Raw genomic sequence first — 16,938 nt, 5'->3', positions numbered from 1 at the left:
CCTCTACAGACTCAAGAAGTCAAATCCCCAGATCTGTTTATATGACAGCTATATCAGGTTATCGACCGATTTAAACCATACTTGGCACAGTTGTTGGATGTCATAACAAAACACGCCGTGCCAAAATTCATTAAAATCGGATAAAAATTGCGACCTCTACAGGCTCAAGAAGTCAAGATCCCAGATCGGTTTATATGACAGCTATATCAGGTTATGGACCGATTTGAATAAATATTTGGCACAGTTGTTGGATATTAAAACAAAACACGTGGTGCAAAATTTCATTCCAATCGGATAAGAATTGCGCACTCTAGAGGCTCAAGAAGTCAAGACCCAAGATCGGTTTATATGGCAGCTATATCAGGTTATGTACCGATTTGAACCATACTTGGCACATTTGTTGGATATCATAACAAAAAACGTCGTGCCAAAATTCATTCAAATTGGATAAGAATTGCGCCCTCTAGAGGCTCAAGAAGTCAAGACCCAAGATCAGTTTATATGGCAGCTATATCAGGTTATGAACCGATTTGAACCATACTTGGCACATTTATTGGATATCATAACAAAACACGCCGTGCCAAAATTCATAAAAATCGGATAAGAATTGCGCCCTCTAGAGGCTCAAGAAGTCAAGACCTAAGATCGGTTTATATGGCAGCTATATCAGGTTATGAACCGATTTGAACCATACTTGGCACAGTTGTTGGATATCATAACAAAAAACGTCGTGCCAAAATTCATTCAAATTGGATAAGAATTGCGCCCTCTAGGGGCTCAAAAAGTCAAGACCCAAGATCGGTTTATATGGCAGCTATATCAAAACATGGACCGATATGGCCCATTTACAATACCAACCGACCTACACTAATAGGAAGTATTTGTGCAAAATTTCAAGCGGCTAGCTTTACTCCTTCGGAAGTTAGCGTGCTTTCGACAGAAAGACAGACGGACGGACGGACATGGCTAGATCGACATAAAATGTCACAACGATCAAGAATATATATACTTTATGGGGTCTCAGACGAATATTTCGAGTAGTTACAAACAGAATGACGAAATTTGTATACCCCCCCCCCCCCCCATCTTATGGTGGTGGGTATAATAATCCATACCATACAGTAATGTTTCGTTATTCATTAACAAAAAAAAACAAGTAAAAGCGTGCTAAGTTCGGCCGGGCCGAATCTTATATACCCTCCACCATGGATCGCATTTGTCGAGTTCTTTTCCCGGCATCTCTTCTTAGGCAAAAAAGGATATAAGAAAAGAGTTGCTCTGCTATTAAAACGATATCAAGATATGGTCCGGTTCAGACCACAATTAAATTATATGTTGGAGACCTGTGTAAAATTTCAGCCAATTCGTATAAGAATTGCGCCCATTGGGGCTCACGAAGTAAAATAGACAGAACGATTTATATGGGATCTGTATCGGGCTATAGAACGATTCAGACCATTATAAACACGTTTGTTGATGGTCATGAGAGGATCCGTCGTACAAAATTTCAGGCATATCGGATAATAATTGCGACCTCTAGGGGTCAAGAAGTCAAGATCCCAGATCGGTTTATATGGCAGCTATATCAGGTTATGAACCGATTTGAGCCTTATTTGACACAGTTGTTGAAAGTAAAAATAAAATACGTCATGCAAAATTTCAGCCAAATCGGATAGGAACTGCGCCCTCTAAAAGCTCAAGAAGTCAAATCCCCAGATCTGTTTATATGACAGCTATATCAGGTTATCGACCGATTTAAACCATACTTGGCACAGTTGTTGGATATCATAACGAAATACTGCGTGCAAAAATTCATTCAAATGGGATAAGAATTGTGCCCTCTAGAGGCTCAAGAAGTCAAGACCCAAGATCGGTTTATATGGCAGCTATATCAGGTTATGGACCGATTTAAACCATACTTGGCACAGTTGTTGGGTATCATAACAAAACACGTCGTGCGAAATTCCATTCCATTCGGATAAGAATTGCGCTCTCTAGAGGCTCAAGAAGTCAAGACCCAAGATCGGTTTATATGGCAGCTATATCAGGTTATGGACCGATTTGAACTATACTTGGCACAGTTGTTGGATATCATAACAAAACAAGTCGTGCACAATTTCATTCTGATCGGATAAGAATTGTGCACGCTAGAGGCTCAAGAAGTCAAGATCCAAGATCGGTTTATATGGCAGCTATATCAGGTTATGGACCGATTTGAACCATACTTGGCACAGTTGTTGGGTATCATAACAAAACACGTGGTGCAAAATTTCATTCCAATCGGATAAGAATTGCGCACTCTAGAGGCTCAAGAAGTCAAGACCCAAGATCGGTTTATATGGCAGCTATATCAGGTTATGGACCGATTTGAACCATACCTGGCACGGTTGTTGTATATAGTAACAAAACACGACGTGAAAAATTTCATTCTGATCGGATAAGAATTGCGCACGCTAGAGGCTCAAGAAGTCAAGACCCAAGATCGGTTTATATGGCAGCTATATCAGGTTATGGACCGATTTGAACTATACTTGGCGCAGTTGTTGGATATCATAACAAAACACGTCGTGCACAATTTCATTCTGATCGGATAAGAATTGTGCACGCTAGAGGCTCAAGAAGTCAAGACCCAAGATCGGTTTATATGGCAGCTATATCAGGTTATGGACCGATTTGAACCATACTTGGCACAATTGTTGGATATCATAACAAAACACGTGGTGCAAAATTTCATTCCAATCGGATAAGAATTGCGCACTCTAGAGGCTCAAGAAGTCAAGACCCAAGATCGGTTTATATGGCAGCTATATCAGGTTATGGACCGATTTGAACCATACCTGGCATGGTTGTTGTATATAATAACAAAACACGACGTGAAAAATTTCATTCTGATCGGATAAGAATTGCGCACGCTAGAGGCTCAAGAAGTCAAGACCCAAGATCGGTTTATATGGCAGCTATATCAAAACATGGACCGATATGGCCCATTTACAATACCAACCGACCTACACTAATAAAAAGTATTTGTGCAAAATTTCAAGCGGCTAGCTTTACTCCTTCGGAAGTTAGCGTGCTTTCGACAGACAGACGGACGGACGGACGGACGGACGGACGGACGGACGGACGGACGGACGGACGGACGGACGGACGGACGGACAGACGGACGGACATGGCTAGATCGACATAAAATTTCACGACGATCAAGAATATATATACTTTATGGGGTCTCAGACGAATATTTCGAGTAGTTACAAACAGAATGACGAAATTAGTATACCCCCCATCTTATGGTGGAGGGTATAAAAACACAGTTGGAATACATTTCTCGTTCGTAGTACTAAAAACACCAATTCCCAAAAAGAAATCGGTTCTAAAACCAATTTTTCAAATATAAAAGGATACTATAAGCAAATGTTCCCAAGAAAATTGGTACTAAAATAAGCCCTCCCCTAGAAAAATTTTCTAAAACCATTTTCTCTCAAATCAGAGAGTATCAAACCTTCCCTTTCAAAATGAAAAGGGTATTAAACCTACCCTTAAAACATACAAAGAGTATTAAAACTTCAATTTCCCAAGATTAAAGTATACTACAACTTCCCTTTCTTCCGCTAAAACTAACCTTTCGGAAGAAAAAGGACACTAAAACTTTTCCCCAGGAAAAGGATATAAAAACTACTCTTTCCCTTGAAAAAGGGTGCCAAAGGGTAATCCTTTTCCAAGAAAAAGTATACTACAATCACCCCTTCCGTGGAAGAAGACCTAAAACTACCCTTTCCCAAGAAAAAGGATGCTAAAACTAGGCACTCCCAGGAAGAGGGTACTACAACAACGCTTTCAAAAGAACAAGGGTTTTAATACTACCCTTTCCGTAAGAAAATGGTACTAAAACAGCCCTTTCCCTTAATCTAGCCAATCCATATCCACGGAATGGGTACCAAGGAAAAGAGCACTAAAACTACCCACTCCTTGGTAAATTGAACTAAAACTATCCTTTCCTTGAAAAAGGGTACTTAAACTATCCTTTTCCATGGGAAAGGTTACTAAAACTTCCTTTTTCCTTGGGAAAGGGTACTTAACGACCCCTTTTCTTGAAAAGGGTACTAAGACAACCCTCTTCCTTGGGAAAGGGTACATAAACTACCTTTTTCTTCGTAAAGGGTACTAAAACAACAATTTCTTTGGAAAAGGCTACTAGAACTACCCTTTTCCTTGGGAATGGGTACTTAAACTACCCTTTTTCTTGGGAAAGCCTACTAAAACTGCCCCTTCCCTTTGGAAAGGGTCCTAAACCACACTTTCCTTTTGGAAAGGGTACTACAACAAAACTTTCCCTTTGGAAAGTTTATCAAAACTACCCTTCCATTTGGGAGAGGGTAATAATCCTACCCTTTCCCTTGGGAATGAGTACTTAAGCTACCCTTTCCATTGGGAAATAATATTTAAAAAACACTTTCACTTGGGAAAGGGTACTAAAACTACCCTTGGGAAGGGGTACTAAAACTATTCTCTCCCTTAGGATAGGGTACAAATACTATCCTTTTCCTTGGAAAATGGTACTAAAACAACCCTTTCCTTGGAAAGGCGTACTAAAACTGCAACTTAGCTTTGGGAAATAATACTAAAGCTACCTAATAATAATAATACTAAAACTAGCCCTTCCCTTGGGAAGAAGTACTAAAACTACGCTTTCCCTTGGGAAACTACCTTTTCCCTTGAGAAAGGGTACTAAAACTTCCCCTTTACCTTAGGAAAGGGTACTAAAAGTACCCTTTCCTTGGGAAAACGTACTAAACTGCCCCTTCCCCTTGAAATAGGTTATTAAAACTACCCTTTTTATTGGGGGAAGGTACTAAAGCTACACCTTTCATTGGAAAGGTTACCAAAATTAACCCTTCATTTGGAAAAAGGTACAAAAACTACCCTTTCCATTGGAAAATGGTACTAAAACTAAAATTTCCCTTGAGAAAGAATACTTTATCGACCCTTTTTATTGGAAAAGGGTACTTAAACTACCTTACCTTTTAGTACCCATTTCTTCCTTGGAAATGGGTACTAAAACTACCCTTCTTCTTGGGAAGGGGTATTAAAACTCCCCTTTCCCTTGTAAAAGGGTGCTAAAACTACACTTTTCCTTGGGAAAGAGTACTCAAAATACCATTTCCATTGGGAAAGGATACTTAAACTACCCTTTACCTTGGGAAAGAGTAATAAACCTACCCTTTCCCTCGGGAAACGGTACTAAATCTACCCTTTTTATAGGGAAAGTGTACTAAAACTACTCTTTCCATTGGAAAAGGTTACTAAAACTACACTTTCCTTTGGAAAAGGGTACTACTAAAACTACCCTTTCCTTTGGGAAATGCTACTAAACCTACCTTTTCCCTTGGAAAATGGTACTTAAACTACCCTTTCTCTTGGGAAAGGGTACTAAAGCTACCCTTTCTCTGGATAAAGTGTAATTTAATTACTCTGTCTCTTGGAAAAGGATATTAAAACTACCCCTTCCCTTGGGAAAGGGGACTAACACAACCCTTTTCCTTGGGAAAGTGTACTAAAACTACCCTTTTTATTGGGAAAGGGTACTAAAACTACCCTTTTTATTGGGAAAGGGTACTAAAACGACCCTTTCCATTGGAAAAGGGTAGTACTAAAACTACCCTTTCCCGTAAGAAGGGGTACAACAATTACTCCTTCCCAAGGCAACGGGTGCTAACACTATCCTTTACCCTGGGAAATTGTACTAAAACTATCCTGTTCCATGGGACATCCTACATTTTACTGTGGAACAAAGTACTTAAACTACCCTTTCTTTTGGAAAAAGATACTAAAACTGTCCTTTCCCTCGGATGAGGTTACTCATGGTACACATTTTCTATGAAAGTGTACTCATAATGCCGTTTTTTCTGTAAGAGTATACTACAACTAACATTTTCCTTGGGAAAATTTACTAAATCTAACCTTTTCCTTACTTAAATGTACTAAAACTAACTTTTCTTTTGGCAGAGTTTTCTAGAGCTACTCTTTTTCTTAAGAAAGTTTACTAAACCAACTTTTCATAGGGGAAAGTGTACTAAAACTGCCTTTCCTCGGAAAAGAGTACTTAATTTACCATTTTTTTAGGAAAGGGGTACTCAGAGTACACTTTGAGTTTGGAAAGGCTACTAGAGCGACCGTTTCGATTACTAAATCCTCCTTTTTAAAGGGCTTAGTACCGTAACATTGTATCGTATGTATAAATGCATTTTTAATAAAACTTAGAATAAACTTTTATCAAATATACTTTTTTTACACTTTTTTTCTAAAGCAAGCTAAAAGTAACAGCTGATAACTGACAGAAGAAAGAATGCAATTACAGAGTCACAAGCTGTGAAAAAATTTGTCAACGCCGACTATATGAAAAATCCACAATTACTTTTTGGGCAACCCAATAATCTGAAAATGGCACTAAAACTTTCCGTTGTAGAATGGTACTTAATCCACACTTTTCCTTGAAAAGAGGGACCAGAACTATAGTTTTTCTTGTAAAAGAGTACTTAACATAACATTGACCTTTGAAAAGGGCCATAAAACTATAACTTTGAAAAGGGCCATAAAACTAAAAACATAAAACTAACTAATTTGCCACTGGGAAGGGTACTTAAACAAACTGATCTATTGAAAAAGATACTTTGACTAACCCTTTTCCTTGGTAAAGTGCTCTAATACGACCCCTTTCCATGGAAAAGGGCAACTATACTAATCCTTCCCTTGAAAAAGGGTACTTAAACGATACATATATTTTGATAAGTATGGAAACCTCCCCGTTCTCTTAGAAAAGGGAAACAAACAATGGGCAAAACCTTTAATTTGGAAAAGGATACTAACACTTCCTATTTATTGGAAAACGGTAATAAAACTAACTTTTCCCTTGGAAAAGTTTACTAAAATTGTCATATTCCTTGAAAAATAGTACCTTCACTACACTTATTCAAGGATAAGAATACTAAAATACCCTTTCCCAATGAAAATGTTACAAATATTAGACTTTCCCAAGGAAAAGGGTTCTGAACCTGAAAAAAGAAAAATAAATTTTAACTTGCTTACACCCTTATCGAGTGCCTACCTATTCTCCACATAATTACGTCCAGGTGCTCCATTTTTCTTACTGTTCAATAAAATTTTGTGTTGCCTCTTGGACCAGGATTTGGATAGGTCCAACTCCAGTGCGGACTTATACCTTAAAATTGCCAAGTGTAAACCCACTCCACTTCCTCTGTCAGTTAAATTGTTTAACTTCCCTCTTTCCCCTTCTCTAAAGTTAACTTTAGTACCAACTATTAAGAACACTTTTACAAATTAAGTTTGCGGGTTTGTCATCTCTTGACACCACTTACAAAGTTGATTCTCCACATTATTTTTCCTTTGGAAGACATCTAATGACATTCTTTCAAAGTTCTAGTACCCTTAGTCTAAGAATATATAGAAATTGGCATTGTAACACTTTTTGCAAAGAAAAATTTCCCTTTCCTTTTTATTTCCCTTGGTTGTATGAAACCTTTGATCTCTGTAGCGTATACTTTATTTTAATTAATTAATAATACTTATACGCTCCACTGTATCGTGTAGCTTAAATTCTATGAATTTGCACGAATCTTTTCAATACAAGAGAACACTCATCAACTATTTTGCATATTTAAGTTTAAAGTAAATAAATTATGAAGATACACCACAGCGAAAGCATACCCATGTATGCACTCAACCATATCAGTGCAAGTACTTGGTCCCACAAGTACTTGAATAGCGGCATTAAAGTCCCATCATTCACCACTTCATACATCACTCTCTACATGTGCGTTTTACCAGGCTAGCAGGGCAAGTGAGGTGGTGCAATAAGGGTGGCCCAAGGCAATCATAGAGACAGAGAGGTGCTATTATTTTTAGCGCTGTTGAGTAGAGGGTAGTTTTTGGGCGGCCAGACTTTTTGGTGTTTGTGGTAAGAGTATTGCCTGGCCAGACATTCTCCCTTTGTGCTACACTTTTCATATTTCAAATGGATATAAATGACATCATAAGCATCATCAACATCAAACTAAGGATATACATTGCAATAAAACCCCTACCTCACGCTCCTCTCCTTGTTAAAATATATCCTTTAGAGTTAATAACTTTGAGTACAACACCTAAAACAAGAAAAACCAAAGTGGTTACCTTTTCCCAACATATCCATGGTAGCGAACACTCAGCAACAGCAGTAGCCTTGAAAAAGTTTTCATCATCATCAATATTTGTGCCAACTACTACCACACTTTTCAACAGGGCTCATATTACCGGCAAACGAGTGTTAACTATAAGACTCTAAGAGCTAAAGTAGTTGAAAAACTTTATGCGGAGCCTGCAGTCACCATACCATTATACCGAAACCGATATAACATTCACTTTTTCTATTCTATCCTCCATATCCATACACCTGATAAACTCAAATGCGGGGGAGTTAATGAATGGGTTCATATTTAATGCCAAACACGAATAATTCATATCGGCACTTCAGGTACTGAAACTTTACAATCGTAAATTATTCTCCCTGCTAACAACAACGACAAAAAATTATGAACTAAAACGGCTAAAGTTAACTTAACATTTCATACAAACTATGGTAAAAAATTGTGCTTGGGTTTCAGGCAAAGGATGTCACGGCATGGTGTTGAGCCCTCATGGATTCAATGATTTTCTAGTGAAAAGCAAGCAACACATGTGCCTGGTGTAATGAATAATAGGCGGAAGAATGCAAACGAATGACATTATCAAACGGTAAAAAGGATGTAGAAAGGATAAGTGTTGATGTAGAAGTAGCTGCTGCCACAGCTTATAGCCTGGCTAACATGGAGGTTTTTAATATTTATTTCTATTTTTTTTTTTTGTAGAAAGATCACAACAACTGGCTTCAAACTTTTATGATGGTTTAACTAGTTTGTCATGTACCAGTTTTTTATGGTTTTTTTAAGGGTACTTTTTTGCTACGAGGATAAGTGTTTTTACAACTCATGTTGAGGTTTTGTAGACGGCATAATGATAACTTGTTAACAACTCTGTGGTTATAAACTAATTGAAAGGGAAAGGTTTGGGGTCTGAAAGGGAAAAGCCCTTGAAAAGGAGGATTACCATTAAAACAGATGTAAATGAGTTGACTTGAAATTGGAAATTGAAAATTAGTTCGTTTAGGTTAAACAAGTAAAAAGGCGCTAAGTTCGGCCGGGCCGAACTTTGGATACCCACCACCTCGGGTATATATGTAAAACACCTTTCGTCAAAATCCGGTGAAAAATGCATACCTTATGCCCCATAGCAGCTATATCGAAATATGTTCCGATTTAGACCAAATACTTATAAGTACAAGTCATTTTTAAATTGCGTATAACAAAATATTGGTTTTTTAAGTAGCTATATCTAAAATTAAACCGATTTGAACCATGTACTAAACGGATGTCGAAATGCTTAGCATAAGTCACTGTGTAAAATTTAAGTGAAATCGGATTATAAATGCGACTTTATGGGACCAAGACTACAAATCGGGATATAGGTCTACATGGCACATCTGGACGGATCTGGATCAAATTTAAAAAGGATATCGAAGGGCTTATCACAACTCACTGTCCCAATTTCAGCAAAATCGGACAATAAATGCGCCTTTTATGGGCCCAAAACCTTTAATCGAGAGATCGGTCTCTATGGCAGCTATATCCAAATCTGAACCGATCTGAGCCAAATTGACAAGGGATATCGAAGGGCCTAACTCTACTCACTGTCCCAAATTTCAACAAAATCGGGTAATATATGTGGCTTTTATGGGCCTAAAACCCTAAATCAGGGGATCGGTCTATATGGCAGCTATATCCAAATCTGGACTGATCTTGGCGAAATTGACGAAGGATATCGAGGGACCTAACACAACTCACTGTCCCAAATTTCAGCAAAATCGGATAATAAATGTGGCTTTTATGGGCCTAAGACCCTAAATCGGCGGTTCGGTCTATATGGCAGCTATATCCAAATCTGGACCGATCTAGGCGAAATTGACGAAGGATGTCGAGGGGCTTAACACAACTCACTGTCCCAAATTTCAGCAAAATCGGATAATAAATGTGGCTTTTATGAGCCTAACACCCTAAATCGAAGGATCGGTCTATATGGCAGCTATATCAAAATCAGAACCTATCTGAGCTAAATTGACGAAGAATTTCGAGGGGCCTAACATAACTCACTGTCCAAAATTTCAGCAAAATCGGATTAACTACCCTTTCCTTTGGGATAGGGCACTAAAACTACCCTTTCTGTAAGGAAATACCCATTCTTTAGGGTTCTTAAACTACCACTGCCTTTGAGAAATTGTCTTGTCTTGACCTTGTCTTTGGGAAATGTTACTTAACGGTTCGGTTAGTAATTTATATTTTCTAAAGTAGTAGATGGGTGCAGTATGAATATATTGGGTTGCCCAAAAAGTAATTGCGGATTTTTCATATAGTCGGCGTTGACAAATTTTTTCACAGCTTGTGACTCTGTAATTGCATTCTTTCTTCTGTCAGTTATCAGCTGTTACTTTAAGCTTGCTTTAGAAAAAAAGTGTAAAAAAAGTATATTTGATTAAAGTTCATTCTAAGTTTTATTAAAAATGCATTTACTTTCTTTTAAAAAAACCGCAATTACTTTTTGGGCAACCCAATAGTTGTGGTCGTTTTTATTTACTTAAAACTTAGAACAGTTGTCTAATTTTATTCCATAATTGCTTAATAGTTATCAAATGTAGCTGTCAATAATACCACCTATACCTTAATTTCGTAATAATGTAAAAATTTTGTTAACCTCCTTTCATCCATTATCATTGCCATAATAATTTCCATAATTTTTTATTCCATAATTGCTTAATAGTTATCAAATGTAGCTGTCAATAATACCACCTATACCTTAATTTCGTAATAATGTAAAAATTTTGTTAACCTCCTTTCATCCATTATCATTGCCATAATAATTTTCAATTTCATTACCATTTTATTTATCCTCATTAATTTCCTGCAATTCAAGAGATTTATTAAATTTTCATCTGTACCACAATTTGTCAAGCATTATTCTTAGCCGCTTTCACCGAATCCTGCAAAACGAGCAAACACCTTTGCTTTTGTCGCAGACAGAGCATGAAAAAGGTTTAAAATATTCACCTGAATGGTCATGAATCTTGAATCTTGCTCTGAATTATTAGCTCTTACCTAATTGGGCTTTTAATTTCTTCGCCCAAGTAGCTGATGTTATAGTAGATGGGAACAGTAGGAATATTGATGAAGGAACAAGTTAAAATTTTCATGTTTTATATTTTTTTTTTATAAATTATTGTTGTATCATAGTTATTTGTGTAATATTCCACCCTTAAACTAAAATAAAAAACATTTAAATCAAACTCTTCGACAAAAATTAAAATTTTAGATATTTTCTCTCCTATGATTCTTACACCAATAGCAGCTGCTTTTAAATTCTTTTAACACACTTTAAGTCCTTATCATTCCTAATTGCCTGCTCTTCAAAAAGCAAGTGGTTTTTAGAACCAAAAAAGTGTTTTTTTTAAGGAAAATTTATAGAAAGAAACAACAACAGCTTTACCCACCATTTTCAATTCATAGCCACTCCTGTTCACTGCAATGATTTCATCAGGGCAAATTTCACGATTTCCAGTCTTCCTTTAATGGCATGGCACAATTTTCTTCGGCTTGTCTATTGTGGTGCATGTTGCTTTAACATTTTTATTTTCTTTTTTTTTATTCGCTTGCTGAGTCATAATAATTTTCTTCGGCCTCATCCCCGTTCCTGCCCATTTGTTTGTTCTTTCTCAAAGGAATTTTTTTGTTGCTGTTTTCTTTGTGGATTTAAATTGTTTACGTTTCGATTTTTTTTTTTTGATTCTTTAAATTTTCCCCTTAAATGTTACAGCATGAAAAATTGTTACGAAAAAATTGAAAAAATAAACAAGAGGCACGCAACAAGAAATTATTATACAGGTGCTCAACATTTCGCCAAGTATAGGGGGAGGGGAAGAATGATGGCAAAAGATAGAACACTTGCATACAAATCACTGCTAGTAGGCTAAAATTTAGTTTTTTCGTTAAAGGTCAAACATTAGTTGCTTTTGATAGCTCGTTTCTTTTTATGTTAAATCTGCCTTTCTCTTTGGGAGTACAATACAATCTTAAAAATTTTTTTTTTTTGAGTTTAAATAAGAAATCTTAAGGCAATATTAAGATAATTGGATCTAAAGAAAGCAACATTTTATATAAATTAAGAATCCTTTAATTATTGCCATTGTGTTCAGTATTTGCAAAATTTTCCTTTGTAAGCTACTGTTAGCCTCCCTCTTATGTTTGAAAATTTTTTGGTAAATTTTCCTTTGTAAGCTACTGTTTGCCTCCCTCTTATGTTTGAGTTGTTGCTAAACACCAACAATGTTGTTAGCGGCAACTGCTACAACGCCATTTAACAAGACATTCATTCTCTGTGCTCAATAGTCAACAGGAGATAGGGTCTATTGAGCCACCCACCCACCGCCTACCACCAAAAAAACTGCTGTTTGCTTCCTTTCCTGTCAATAATTCCAGGCACGTCTTGAATGTCTCAAGGCAGGCAAGACTCATGAAAATTCTGATTGAATATTTTAAATTTCCTTCAAGCTCTGTCTGCTGCAAAAAGCAAAGGTGTTTCCTCGTTTACGAGATTCGTTTAACCTGGCTAAGGATAAGACATGACAAATTAGTCAACAGATGAAAATTTAATAAATCTCTCGATTGGAAGGAATTTAATTAGGATAAATGAAATGGAAAAGAATATGAAAATTATTTCCACAATCGATGGAGGGGAATGAACAACTTTGTTTGCATTTCTATAAAATGAAGGATGTGATTGGTTTCTTAGAGAATCATAACCAGGGTATATAGTTTTAAGCATATAGTGGTTAACAAATTAAGCATGTTGATCTTTGAGTTTAGTAATGCTAATTTTGACTAGATTCCTACTGCTCCCATCTACTACTTCTACCAACATTTTTTTTTATAAAAACAAAAATGTGGTATAGCTTGCTATTGAAAGGTTTTAATAAGGACAAATAACATGTCAGGGGGGTAATTTGAGCCTTCCGACATCGGACCTAAGTGTGGTTCAGATCGGACTATATCTACATATAGCTGCCATATAGACCGATCTCCCGACATCTGATGTAAATATGGATTAAACGGGACTATATTTAAATATAGCTGCCATATAGACCGATCTCAAAATATAGGATCTGAAGCCCATAAAAGCTTTATTTTTTAACCCATTTCGCTGAAATTTGAAACGGTGAGTAGTTTTACGCCTTCCAACATAGGACACAAATATGGTCCAGATCGAACTATATTTGGATATAGCTGTCATATAGACCGATCTGCCGATAAAGGGTCTAAAGCCCATTTATTTTTTATCCGATTCTGCTGAAATTTGAAACAGTGAGTAGTTTGAGGTTTCCTGACATCAGTCTCAAATATCCGATTTCGCTGAAATTCGAAATAGTAAGTAGTTTGAGGCCACCGACTATCTGACCCAAGTATGGTAAAGATCGGATTGTATTTAGATATAGCTGTCATATAGACCGATCTGCCTATAATGGGTCTGAAGCTCATAAAAGCTTTATTTATTACCCGATTTTGTTGAAATTTCAAATGCAAAATTCAACGATGACTTATATCTATTACACCATTCAATTTCCTTGCCGAATTTAGGTGCATAATTTATCCAATTTTCACCGGAATGTAACGGAAGGGGGTTTACATATATACCCGTGGTGGTGATTATCCAAAGTGCTGTCCGGCCGAACTTAATGTCTTTTTACTTGTTTGTAAGGTAGGCAGAATTAAATTTTAAAAATAATTATTTTATTTCTTAAGCCACTATTTTCACAACAAAAAATAATTTTCTTAATATTTTATGACCATTTATCGAAGAAAAGAGGATTTTAATGACTTTAACATAAAATCGCAACTGCTGTGGTTATCGCCATATATATATTTTTTTATATAGAATCCATCAAATGCAACAGGACACCGACCCCGTTTCCAAAAATCTCACTCCTAAGGATTTTGAGAAATTTTTTTTGTTAGATTTTATTTCTATTGGGTTGCCCAAAAAGTAATTGCGGATTTTTCATATAATCGGCGTTGACAAATTTTTTCACAGCTTGTGACTCTGTAATTGCATTCTTTCTTCTGTCAGTTATCAGCTGTTACTTTTAGCTTGCTTTAGAAAAAAAGTGTAAAAAAAGTATATTTGATTAAAGTTCATTCTAAGTTTTATTAAAAATGCATTTACTTTCTTTTAAAAAAATCCGCATTTACTTTTTGGGCAAACCAATAATAAAAAATTGTTAACTTTCGACAAGCCAATTGTGGTACAAAACATGAGTTAATATGGCGGGAAAATTTTTTTTAACAAGTTTTATTCATCCTCTTTATGCCAATCCAAATTTCATTCCTAACTCGTGCTAGTATTTTTCTAAAACAGCTCTATTCTTGGGCATTTTTCTACCCATTCGCCGTTAATACATTAAAAAAAAGTTTAAATTTTAGCGAGAAAACATGCAAAAAATGCCAAAGAAAACACTAAATATTTTTGTGGCAACTCTATTTAAATATAAAAAGTTCAATTCTCTCTTTGTAAACATCAACTGAGAGATTATTCTCTGTTATGTTGTGCCATAACATTCCCACCAAGTTTTGTAAACATAAGAAATGCCGCCGTTGCCTTTCGTTGGATAAGCAGCGGCAATCTTTGAGATACATCATCTGGCTCATGTGTTTGTTGTGCATAATTGTTGTTATTGTTGTGAGCAAATCATTGAGGGGAGACTAAGCTTTCAATACAGCTGGCTGTGCCGACACCAAGAATTCTATGGGGACATTCAGTTTAGCCGTAGCTACGAATGAGAGAGGTTGTGGTCTGGTAACGTGCGTTTACTCAGGCCATTGTACGCAATTTAAAAGTTTAAAATTGTTGTTTAAAGGTAAATTTAAAGAATTGCTGCTTCGAGGAATGTAAAAACAAAAAATCCGGTTTATTCTACTTTGTTAATAAAAAAAAACAAGTGTCGCAGTGTCTTAGACAAAAAGCCCGGCCGGCTGGCAAATAATCTGCTGAGATTGATTATGATGAGTCAGACAGAAAATAAGCAACGAAAACTAAGAAGAAAAATAAATTTCAAGGAATTACAAAAAAAAAATAAATAGCGATATGGTGAAAAATGTGCGAAAAGAAAATTTTTTGAAATAAACAAAGAAACAAAATACATAAAAAATTTAAAAATAACCAATATATTAAAAAATATCTGAAGAAAAGTGTGTCAAGATTACATGAGCCGGGTGAAGAAAGTGTTTTAAAGAAAATTGTAATCAGCATAGAGAACAAAAAAATATTTTTTATTATCATAAACCTATAAAAAAAAAACAAAAATATCAAAATCAATTGTGTTTTTCAGTGTTTGGAATGTGTATTTAATTTTCTAACCCAATTTAATAACTTGATTTTTTTGATTTGTAATTCATAAAAACATATTTTCAAAATATTTTTTTTTTGTTTTTTTTTTTAGATTTTCTACAACTTAAAAATTGTTTAACCACAAAAAACTTTGCATGCGTTTTTAAGTTTCTATAATCTACACCACTGAAAAAAACACTAAAAAAGACATACAACCTACTATCCATCTGCCTACACACAATAGCCTACTCCTTACCTATCTATCTAACCCCTGATTCGAATAGCTACACAAGAAAACGACAACAACAACAAAAAATCACAAAATGAGGTGAGAAGTTTTTATTATTTTCATTCTTTTTTTGTTGGGTTTTTTTCTGGCAAATTTTCCTCATTCATTCTGTGTCCTTAATTAAAAATTATTTAAGTGTCTAGAATTTTGTAAATCGCTTTACGCCACTGCCTTCTTAGAAAATGTATGGCTTACGGGTATTGTCAGCAAATTGAACCGCCTATGTTTTCAAGTTCAAGTTCCCTATCACCACCACATCAACATCATCAGCGTCGGCCTGCGGCCTTCATGAGTAACCTAAATTTTGAATTTCAACAAAAATCTGCTCACAAAGCCAAAAAATATCATCGCCCCATAAACGCCAATAAATTGAGTGGCGTCCATTTAATAGAAGCATGTGTATATAATGTCTACTTGTTTATAATAATGCCATAATAGTACGTGTTTTGTATAATAGATGTGTTTTTAGTTATGGTATATGGCAAACGGAAGAATATTTTGCCAAAAAGATGTCGATGATTTGAAAGATTCAGGTAATTTGTATTGTATCTGCATTACCTTTATAAATGAGGGGGTAAATTGTATGTGCTATTTTTTCAATGTTTTTACAAAGGTAAAATTTCTCATTTGGTTGAAAGAACATCGATTCGAATATCGTATTTTTTCAAAATAGTAGATGGGTTCAATAGGAATATCGCTTATGTATTAATGATCGATTTTGAACGAAGGACAGAAAGTGTTGAATTGTGAGGCTTTACAAGTATAAAAGGGAAACATTGTGGCCACCACAATCATAACAAGTAAAAGCGTGTTAAGTTCGGCCAGGCCGAATCTTATATACCCTCCACCATGGATCGCATTTGTCGAGTTCTTTTCCCAACATCTCTTCTTAGGCAAAACAGGATATAAGAAAAGATTTGCTCTGTTATTAGAGCGATATCAAGATATGGTCCGGTTTGGACCACAATTAAATTATATGTTGGAGACCTGTATAAAATGTCAGCCAATTCGAATAAGAATTGGGCCCTTTGGGGGCTCAAGAAGTAAAATAGAGAGATCGGTCTGAATGGGAGCTGTATCGGGCTATAGACCGACTCAGACCATAATAAACATGTATGTTAATGTTCATAAGA

General features: G+C 35.9%; 1 protein-coding gene across 5 annotated transcripts in view; it reads left to right on the top strand.

Annotated features, from left to right (window-relative positions):
- Nucleotides 1-16,938, top strand: part of LOC106085887 (extended synaptotagmin-2) — a 69,928-nt gene that overhangs the window by 10,246 nt on the left and 42,744 nt on the right. For 3 of the 5 annotated variants that reach the window (XM_059362426.1, XM_059362424.1, XM_059362425.1), the window contains exons 1-2: nt 14,952-15,046; nt 15,629-15,844. The exons of 1 other annotated variant lie outside the window; for it this stretch is intronic. In XM_059362426.1, coding sequence (XP_059218409.1) covers nt 15,840-15,844 — 5 coding nt within the window. In that variant the 5' untranslated portion in view covers nt 14,952-15,046; nt 15,629-15,839. Of the gene's footprint in view, nt 1-14,951; nt 15,047-15,628; nt 15,845-16,938 lie in introns of those variants that run through there. One more of the 5 variants, XM_059362427.1, reaches the window with a different exon arrangement.

The sequence above is a fragment of the Stomoxys calcitrans genome, chromosome 2 (genome assembly GCF_963082655.1).
Source record: "Stomoxys calcitrans chromosome 2, idStoCalc2.1, whole genome shotgun sequence".
Lineage (NCBI taxonomy): Eukaryota > Metazoa > Arthropoda > Insecta > Diptera > Muscidae > Stomoxys > Stomoxys calcitrans.
This window is presented reverse-complemented; position numbering and strand designations above follow the sequence as displayed.